Source organism: Panulirus ornatus, chromosome 18 (assembly GCF_036320965.1).
Source record: "Panulirus ornatus isolate Po-2019 chromosome 18, ASM3632096v1, whole genome shotgun sequence".
NCBI classification, from domain to species: domain Eukaryota; kingdom Metazoa; phylum Arthropoda; class Malacostraca; order Decapoda; family Palinuridae; genus Panulirus; species Panulirus ornatus.
In genome coordinates, this window is record NC_092241.1 from 57,604,680 (window position 1) to 57,616,115 (window position 11,436).

Consider the following 11,436-nt stretch of genomic DNA (forward strand, 5'->3'; position numbering starts at 1 on the left):
AAAGAGCCATAAAGGCACATATATCAGAAAACCTGATCAAGAAAACTTCAAGAGGGAAGTCGTACATGGCTATGTACTAAGAGACAGGACGCGGAGCCATTAAATAGTTCATTACAACACCATATATCAAACGTTGCTGCCAGGAAAGAAAATGTAGTCTTTCATCATACTACTACGATATCTGACGCTGCCTATAACAGAATTTTACTGGAAAAAATACCGAAACAAAACAGTAAGTGTAAAACAAGACGTTAAAATAAGATGTATTAATGTTGTTAACTAAAAGATAATTCAAATTAATAGAAAATGCTGATGGAAATCTTCTATCGGGACTAATAAAAATATTAAGCTTTAATTCTTTTTACAATAATGATGTCAGATATCTACAGAGAACGTACAGGTGATGTGTGTGCTCAGCGGTTGGAAATGGAGGGAGGGAAATGATATCAAAGAGATAACAAGAAATAGATACAAGTCTACAAACGGGCAGAAGAGAAGCCGATGAATTCAAAGATAAATCTGAGCAAATGATTCATGAAAAGATCAATAATTACTGGCAATGTAAACGTCCAATATCAGTGTTATGATAATCACAACTTTCACTAAAAGAAAAGTGAAACATAATAAAAATGTTCAATATAAACGTTAGCAAAGTTGAATACCGCTGTGACGTATGGCCGGCCACCAGCCCAATGGGCTCCCAGGCAGAACAAAATCTAGGGTTCGGAACCCGTGAACGATCAGGATAGACTGACAGAACTCGAATTTTACAAAATAAAAAGAAATTTTCGATACATTTTATTCTGAGCACAACAACAAATCAGAAGGATAAAGGACATTATTGTGAGATGAAAAGGGTCTCAAACAATAAGAATGACCAAGTTGGCAAGAATGCCATGTCGTATACCAAAAATTCATAAATAATAATATTAATAATAATAATAATAATAATAATAATAATAATAATAATAATGATACGACAGCCTGGAAGTAAATAGAAACATTCACGGAACAACTGCTTGAAGTCGGTCCTACTTGAATCCAAAACTGGCAGTTGTGTTATAACATGGCAGCTAAAACAGCGTAATTCATCAAGCTAGACGCCAGCTAAGCGTTACCCGGTACTCCTGCCTCTTATAAGTTAATGTCTGTAAATAACGCCACATTTCCTGGCTCATCCCCTCACGCTGCGTTAACCATCATTACACTTTCTTCATTACCCCTGACATCATTACGGGATCCTTATTTACCTCCACCATTAAGCCAAAAACGTAAAATAAAAAGAAAAACAATTCAACACAGTCAAGCTGACTGCGACAAAAAACTTATTCGAAGCTTAAATTTTGTTGAATATGTTGTGCCATCCACCATCCAAGCTGAACACAAACATAAAAAATATATTCACTATTCATAACTCGGTTAATGCACGAGTACAATGTACGTGAGTACAATGCATATATAAATTGCACACCGCATTGTAAGAGTAGTACACTGCATTGTAAGAGTTTGTACACTGCGTTTTAAAAGTTAGTATACTGCATTGTAAGAGTTCTACATTGCATTGTAAAAGTTAGTACACTGCATTGTAAGAGTTAGTACATGCAATGTAAAAGTTAGTACACAATTATTACCTCTACGTCCCAGCTCCCGGCCCGGCGTACAATGTAAATATTTAACATGACAGTATATTGACGCCATACTACATAATCCTAACTGTGATGCAATGACCGGGACGAGTTACCAGCTAGCAATAAATGAATGACCCACCCCCTCGAACCACAGCTGGGGCTGTATTGTACGTTCTCGCCACATTATTAATTATCAGTTACTGTGAATACCGTTGCCAGGAGACATGACCTTTGTGTGTGATAGCGTAATCAGTTATCAGTTATTGTTCAAAATTAGTACATGGCGTCCTGACCTCCTAGCGGCCGATGATTCAACTATCACTCACAGGCTAGGCTTTCGAGAGGACAAAGCCGACCCCATTAGCCTAATTTTTGTGAGCCATAACTCCAATAAAACCAATGCATAACTTTAATAAAACCAGTTCATAACTTTAATAAAACCAGTTCATAACTCCAATAAAACCAATGTTTTCCTGTACATCAGTAAAGTCAAAAAATGCCTGATACCTCAGTACTGGCGTCTTGATTACTATGACAACAATGGTCCCTCATACCACTTGCAGCACCGGACTTGTGGTTCTGAATACTAATGCCATCAATCCACTGAAGTTCAATATACCACTAGAGAGACAACAGTGGTCCATAAACATCACTGAAGTTAAGGCAATGACCACTTAGGAAAAAGTAATTGTTTTTTAAACGTATTCTGCACCGAGAGAGAGAGAGAGAGAGAGAGAGAGAGAGAGAGAGAGAGAGAGAGAGAGAGAGAGAGAGAGAGAGAGAGAGAGAGACCCACCACCATCACCGCAGTGGTCACAAACACCACCACTGGGGCGTATGATAACTCTTTCAATCAGTGGTCTCTAACACCACATGATCACCACCACCAGTCAACTCTAACACTACCACCACCACAGCACATGACCACTACCACACCACTATTTATGACCACTAACCCTTGGCTTCACAGCAACATGTCACATTAACTAACAACACTATCATCAGTTAAAGGGCATTTGACACCAACGCCACCACAAGTCAGTCCCTTGCTCCACTGAAAACGAGGTCAGTGGTCCTGCACAGCGTAATACACCACAGCAGTGGTGCCTGACCCCAGCAGTGCCCCATATCCACTGGTACAACACCTCTACCACTACATAAGCAGTCCCTAACACCAGTAGCACCACATAAGCAGTCCCTAACACCAGTAGCACCACATAAGCAGTCCCTAACACCAGTAGCACCACATAAGCAGTCCCTAACACCATTAGCACCACATAAGTAATCCCTAACACCACTGCAAAGGTTCCCACCACTAAAAGCACTATGGTAGTGGTCCTTAACACTGGTTGCACTTTAGCAGTGGTCCCTAACACCACTGGCACAACAACAGCGGTCCCCAACACCAATGGCATAAAAGCAATCGTCCCTAACACCAATGACCAGTGGTCCCTAACACCAGTGGTAACACAGCAGTGGCGCATAACACTACTGGCACTAAGGCAATGGCTCCTAACACCAATAGCACCATTGCAATGACCCCTAAATCTTAGCACCACAACAATGGCTTCTAACACCAGTGGCATTATTACAACATCTCCTAACACCAGTGGCACCACAGCAGTAACTTCTAACACCAGTGGCATTATTACAATATCTCCTAACACCAGTGGCACCACAGCAGTGACTTCTAACACCAGTGGCATTATTACAACATCTCCTAACACCAGTGGCACCACAGCAGTGACTTCTAACACCAGTGGCATTATTACAATATCTCCTAACACCAGTGGCACCACAGCAGTGACTTCTAACAACAGTGGCATTATTACAACATCTCCTAACACCAGTGGCACCACAGCAGTGACTTCTAACACCAGTGGCATTATTACAACATCTCCTAACACCAGTGGCACCACAGCAGTGATTTCTAACACCTGTGGCATTATTACAACATCTCCTAACACCAGTGGCACCACAGCAGTGACTTCTAACACCAGTGGCACCTCAGCAGTGACTTCTAACACCAGTGGCACCATTGTGGTGCTTCTTAACATCAGTTGTACCACTGCAGTGACTGCTAACACTAGTGGCACCTGTATGGAGACCACTGCGGCACCAGTTACAGCTGGACTACACCACAAAAACAGAAGTTTATTGATCTGCAGGTGTGAGTCAGAGCAAGCGGCCCCCGGCATCTTGACGCCAGCACCACCTGGGCCACACACCCACCTGGGCCACACACCTATGTGAGCCACACCCACCTGGGCCACACACCTATGTGAGCCACACCCACCTGGGCCACACACCTATGTGAGCCACACCCACCTGGGCCACACACCTATGTGAGCCACACCCACCTGGGCCACACACCTATGTGAGCCACACCCACCTGGGCCACACACCTATGTGAGCCACACCCACCTGGGCCACACACCTATGTGAGCCACACCCACCTGGGCCACACACCTATGTGAGCCACACCCACCTGGGCCACACACCTATGTGAGCCACACCCACCTGGGCCACACACCTATGTGAGCCACACCCACCTCACCAGGGCCACACATCCATGTGAGCCACACCCATCAGGGCCACACACCCAAGTGAGCCACACCCACCTGGACCACACATCTATGTAAGCCACACCCAACCCACCAGGGCCACACACCCATGTAAGCCACATCCACCTGGGCCACACACTCATGTAAGCCACACCCACCGGGGCCACACAGCCACCCGGGCCACACGCTCTGCTGAGCCACACCCACCTGGGCCACATCCTGCTGAGCCACACCCACCCGGGTCATGCACCCACCCGGGCCACACACTCCTGCTGATCATACCCACCCGGGCCACATACCTGCTGTGCCACAATCACCTGGGCCACACCCTGCTGAGCCACACCCACCTGGGCCACACAGTTGAACCATAACCACCTGGGCCACACACTTGAATCATAACCACCTGGGCCACACTATGGCGGATCAGACATCCAGATGGACCGAAAACACACACAGGTGGGCCACTTACCCAGATGGGCCAAACACATGTGAACCACTCATCCAGGTGGGCCACACATAGGTGGGCCACACATAATTGTGTGTGTGTGTGTGTGTGTGTGTGTGTGTGTGTGTGTGTGTGTTGCACGGGTAGCTACACACACACACAAGGTACAGGTTTCTCGTATAACTGGAAAAACAGGATCCAGGAGATTGACCTTGACAATGACCCTAGCAGCTGGTGGACCTGACCCCAGGACATGACACCTGTTGACCCTGGGCTGTCAGGGAGGGCCGGGGGTCCTCCCCAGCTGGTGGACAGCTATACCTGGTCTTCATACAGCACCAGCAGCTGTACCTGGTCTTCATACAGCACCAGCAGCTGTACCTGAGTGGAGCTGTCATTAAATCGTCCGTTATTTATGGTAATAACCTGTTCAATGTTTTTAAGAAACAGATCATTTTCAAAATCGTCCATTAATGACATTCTAGATTTTCCGAGCAACTGGGCAGATGTTCACGTTGATCCAGATGTTCAGCAACAGGAAGTGTACACATCAATGGTTAATTTCTCCGTTGAATTATTGGAACTGTTCTGTGATTTGTTCTCTACCACAACGGTGAACACGTTCCGTTCTGATTTGTTCTCTACCACAGCAGTGAACAACTGTACCGTTGATTTGTTCTCTGCCACAGCTGAGAACAACTGTTCCGTTGTGAATTGTTCTCTGCCAGTCCTGTGAACAATTGTTCAGTACACATACTAAGCAAGAACTCAAGGAGGTTCACAGGTGCTGTTCTCTACAAGATTAAACTTGAAATCCTGGAGTCAGTTTGAATATATATATATATATATATATATATATATATATATACATAATCTTTCACTTCATGAACCTACGTATTGTAATCTTTCCTCTTATATATTTCAGATGCAGGATCTTATGTAATTTCGTGGTGAAATAATAATAATAATAACAATACTATTGGCAATAACAATAATGATAATAATGATTATAATAATAATAATTGTCAATGAGAACAATGGAGAAAAAAAAATATCAAATAGAACAATACAATAACATGGCCCTTCAGTCACAAACTGACTTTATATTTTTCATTAATATTTTCTATCTTATTCCATGGACACCTAATGTATATATATATATATATATATATATATATATATATATATATTTTTCTGTCTCCCGCGTTTGCGAGGTAGCGCAAGGAAACAGACGAAAGAAATGGCCCAACCCACCCCCATACACATGTATATGCATACACGTCCACATACGCAAATATACATACCTACACAGCTTTCCATGGTTTACCCCAGACGCTTCACATGCCCTGATTCAATCCACTGACAGCACGTCAACCCCGGTATACCACATCGATCCAATTCACTCTATTCCTTGCCCTCCTTTCACCCTCCTGCATGCTCAGGCCCCGATCACACAAAATCTTTTTCACTCTATCTTTCCACCTCCAATATGGTCTCCCACTTCTCCTCGTTCCCTCCACCTCCGACACATATATCCTCTTGGTCAATCTTTCCTCACTCATTCTCTCCATGTGCCCAAACCATTTCAAAACACCCTATTCTGCTCTCTCAACCACGCTCTTTCTATTTCCACACATCTCTCTTACCCTTACGTTACTTACTCGATCAAACCACCTCACACCACACATTGTCCTCAAACATCTCATTTCCAGCACATCCACCCTCCTGCGCACAACTCTATCCATAGCCCACGCCTCGCAACCATACAACATTGTTGGAACCACTATTCCTTCAAACATACCCATTTTTGCTTTCCGAGATAATGTTCTCGACTTATATATATATATATATATATATATATATATATATATATATATATATATATATATATATATATATATATATATATATATATGATGGAATTATAGTTATTCTAAACCTTAATAACAGATTCAAGATAATGGTACAAGATAACAATTTAGCGGTTTTTATTGAAATAAATAATACAATATACTTACGACCTTATACAGCCAAAATACAGTGTCCCAGAGCGGGACGCCCAACCAGATTATGATGAGCTTGTTAAGTAATCTCTTGTTGTCCAGTTCTCATCCACTGTCTCCTTCATTCTCTCAGATACACGAACAAGTTCTACATATCATCATTGTTTTACAAAAGACAAATTATATATCCATGTTTTATTCAGTGTGGTACAGAAGTCCTGTTGTATACACAAGGTCTCAGGGGTGACAAAATAGACATAAAATTACTCTAATCACTGGGGTGCCCGCCCGCAGCGCCCCTGTGGTCATGCAGGAAAGTAGGTGTAGAAGGACGCTCAACTCAACAGTATATCAACTGGTAAGTATATTGACTTACAAGTATGCTACTAACAATTTGGAAAAATTATTAATGGACATGCTGTCGAGCTGTTATCAAGCGTGTTCCTTTTTGGAGCACATCAGTTGATTAGAACGTTAACTACAGAATATATTGGTTAACGAGGCTGCTATTATTCAAAATAAACGTCAGCTAACGAAAATGTTAACTACCAATCATGTTAACCAGCGAATATATCAGGCAGTAAGCGTGTTAACAGTTAGTAAGGAAATTAACTAACATGCAAGTAACCATATTCATTAGCAGGCAGGTAACACAACAATCATGTCATACAGCCGGTATGTTCAGCGAGCATGTTCTATGACGAACATAATTGCTAGGAAGCATATCAACTAGCGAACAAGAAAGCATATCAACTAGCAAACAGATCATTAGCGAGAACATTATCCAACGCATGCATCAACCAGCGAGCATGCACCCAGCGAATATTTCACTCAGTGCACAAATTAACCAGCATCTAACCCTAACGAGCATATATTAGTTGACTGACGCCTGCTCTTACCTGAACATCTCTCAGACGCCCGGCCGGCCGCCACCTCTGTGATAAGAAATCAATTAAATTCACATTAACATTGTGGCGATCACGTACATAACTATCACGTACCAACTCTGACTATCGTGACCACGTACACACACCCACTAGGTACACACGGTATGACCATGTACACACATTATGTACCATGACCATGTCGTCTCCTATGATATCGAACCACAGATCTACAAAGCCAGTGTTGGCGTCTAATTGATGAGAGAGAGAGAGAGAGAGAGAGAGAGAGAGAGAGAGAGAGAGAGAGAGAGAGAGAGAGAGAGAGAGAGAGTAATTAAAAAAAAAAGGTTCTTTTAACATCTGGTCACATACCAAACAACCATCTGGTAAGTTGGCCTTACTGGTCGTACTCTAAAAAGTACGGTACAGCCTTTGAGCACTATGGTACAGTCCGTGAGCACTACGGTACAGTCCGTGAGCACTACGGTACAGCCTTTGAGCATTACGGTACAGTCCGTGAGACTACGGTACAGTCCGTGAGCACTACGGTACAGCCTTTGAGCATTACGGTACAGTCCGTGAGCACTACGGTGCAGTCTTTGAGCACTACGGTGCAGTCTTTGAGCACTACGGTGCAGTCTGTGAGCACTACGGTACAGTCCATGAGCATGACGGTACAACAGTGGCTTTATGACCTGACCTTTAATTGTGTTAGGTGGGAGGCCAGATCATCGTACCCAAGTGTTGTACCGTCAGACTGGTGGACCGTACCCGGACCGTACCGTGATGTTCAAGGAACGTACCGTCGAATTCAAGAGATCGCCGCAGTCCTGAGAGAGCGTACCGTCTTGCTCAAGTGGTTAACAAAACTTCAAACTCATTTATCTGTACGAAAACAAAAGTTATCGTTCGCATGACGGCATGCACTTAAATAAACCCTTCTTCAACAATACCGATGCCAACAAACAAGTCTCAAAACACAAAATATGTGTGGTCTTCCAGAGAAAATTTCTGGACGAGTCTACAAAGAAGTTAAACTTACCATTAATCAAGCTGTTGTCTAGTTGGCCGCAAGCAGGTAATCCGTAATTCACTAAATGTATCAAAATTATACTAAAGTATTTATTTTCAACACTAATGAAGGTTCACTTAAACGGTCACAGCCCATGGCTCCCCGTCATGTTCAAATTTTCCGTGCACTTTGTTTCTCTCACGAAATAACGCTTACAAAACCGCTGGAGCACGATATTATTGGTCGCCTGAGACTCCCTCAGGGCTGCTGGGGTTATAATATTGCCTGGCAGGTGAGGTAGGAGAGCCAGGAAGGGGGAGGAAGGTGAGAGTGATGGGGTGAGGGGTTGTGTCAGCAGCGGCGGGGGCGGATCTCTGATACCCGAGTCCCACGGCTGGCCCGCTCTTGCCATCTGCTGGGCACTGTTTATTTCCCTCAGGTCAGGAAGGTGTGTGTACCTGGAATTTCAATTTATGGATGAAATAGACGAATATAATTACTCTTCCAACTTACTGAGTGCAGTAGAATTACCACATGTTAATCTCACTCTGCTTAAAAATGTTTCAATAGACCTGTTGCTATGAATTATATAAGTATACTGATACTAAGCTTCACTACAGCCATTTAAAAACATTTCCTGTTTCATCCATGAGTCAAATATAGTGAAATCTAGCCCAACATTAGTCAAATTGATGTAAATACAAAGACAACTGTTTTTTTCCAAACAGTTTTGGCAACTTGTCTCCCTCCAAGCGTGGCAGCCCACCATCCTGGGAAAATCAAGGAAGTCGTAATTCTCTCTATTGTTAACGGAACAGACTCGCACGAGCGTTGTGGGCCGCCCCAACATTATGATAAAATACTATGTTTTGATAAACTTTATCGTACATACATACTACATAATACTAATGCCTCGATTGGCATTTTTTTTTTCTAAATATTTCATAGTCATTTCAAAACTAAACATTTAGTATATAAATGATTGTGGAGTAAAGGAAAGTTGCAGAAGCACTACACAACAATGTTGCGCTGATATGTCCAGGGCAGTGCACCTTACGGGTCAGCTGCTGCTACTGCCGGTGCAGGAAATGGGCAGGTGAGGCAAGAGTCCCGTTGTACTGCTGCAGGAGTGGAGGAGCTGTTGCCCTAGATCTCGTGATTATCCTGCGGCAAGGAGGCGTTGTGAGGCCCTGTAGTGTTGCGTTGCAGGATCAGAGGCGTTGACGAGGTTACGTGATTCTGCTTCAGGAGGAGGCGTTGACGAGGTCCCATAATGCAGCTGCTACAGGAGAAAGAAGGCATGAACAAAGTTACAAGGCTGGACACGTTCTTAAATACAGTTGTCCGCACCTGATGTTAGTAGCCTAGCAAACAATTTCGCGGGCGGCCGCGTACAGTCTGTCAGAACCGATGGCACTTGAGAGATGTGAAAAATGAAGGCGTCCGGGAAGGGGCTGTTAGGGGACGCGATAATTTCCCCATCTGAGCCGTGAATTATTCACAATGCGGCTCTAAAAGCCTTTGTAGTGAGGCCAGGGAGGAGGAGAGGGGGCAGTGGTAGCGTCATGCAGTTCCAGGTCCTGACGCCAGGTGACCCTCATCACGAAGGCTCCATCAAGGACCTTGGCTCCGGCCCAGTGGAACTCTCCAGCGACGTCGAGAGAACCTGGGGCAAACGGAAATGAATATTTATGGAATTTATATAGAAATATTTCTTTGATCCATAGATACTCACAATACGATACTATTTACACAGTTAATCCTAAGCATTGGTCACGGCCGATGTAACAGACACATTCCTATCAATAACCGAGCAACATTTTCTCCAGCATAACGTTACGAACGTCAGGTTTAGTGTAGAAGCATAACTGAACGTCAGGGTCAGTGTAAAGGCATTACTGAACGTCAGGGTCAGTGTAGAGGCATTAGTGAACGTCAGATGCAGTGTAAAGGCATTAGTGAACGTCAGGGTCAGTGTAGAGGCATTACTGAACGTCAGGGTCAGTGTAGGGGCATCACTGAACGTAGGGAGGTAGTAGAGTCACTTCTGAACGTTTGGAGCAGTGGAGAGACATCACTAGACACCAGGGAGGGTGCAGAGGTAATACTTAAGAGGGAGGACAACAGAGGGAGGTGGGAGTGAACCTTGTCATCAGTGGCCAGACAGGAGTGAGCACCCCAACCTCAGAAGCACTGCTGAGAAGCACTGCTCAGAAGGAAAGTGTAGAGACAGTAGTGAACATTGTACAGACAGTAACGACCCACAGGGACATTGTGCAGACAGTAACGACCCGCATGGACACTGTACAGTAATGAACCACAAGAATATTGGACTGATTGTAGAGACAGTAGCGAACCACACGAATATTGTAGAGCAGTAACGAACCACAGTGACATTAGAGGCATTAACGAACCGCAGGGACTGTATAAAGACAGTAACGAACCACATGGATATTGTCAGACAGTGACTGAGAGGCAGTAACGAAGTACAAGGATATTTTTGAGGCAGTAACGAGCTAAAGGGACATTGTAGAGGCAGTATCGAGCCGCGGGTATTGTAGAGGCAGTGGCGAACAAGAGAGGCAATGTAGGGGCAGTAACGAAACACGGGAACATAAACGGAGCAATTCAGAAGTTATCGTTAATCCCTGGGACGGTGGTAAACAACGCAGAAGCAAGACGACGCTGTGTGACTACAGTATTCCACTGACGTTCCTGGACAGGAGAGACATGTGGGGCAATAGTGTCAGTGGCGTACCCCAAGGACAGGGGAGAGGCGTCTGTACCCGAGGCAGAAATGACCGGACCCCAAAGATAGAGTTTGGACCCCAGAGGCAGTGTGGTGACTGTGGCAGCGAAGCACATGATGATAGCCACAAGGAGAACCACATTAGAGGCTC

General features: G+C 44.2%; 1 protein-coding gene across 1 annotated transcript in view; it reads right to left on the reverse strand.

Moving 5' to 3' along the window:
• The window catches only part of LOC139755150 (phosphatidylinositol 3,4,5-trisphosphate 3-phosphatase TPTE2-like), a 150,198-nt gene extending 141,286 nt beyond the window's left edge, over positions 1-8,912 (reverse strand). The window contains exons 1-2 of the mRNA XM_071673302.1: positions 8,567-8,912; positions 7,540-7,575 (exon numbers count right to left, since the gene is read on the reverse strand). Of these exons, the coding sequence (XP_071529403.1) occupies positions 7,540-7,547 (8 nt within the window). The 5' untranslated portion in view covers positions 7,548-7,575; positions 8,567-8,912. The remainder of the gene's footprint in view (positions 1-7,539; positions 7,576-8,566) is intronic.
• Between the last annotated feature and the right edge of the window lie 2,524 nt (positions 8,913-11,436).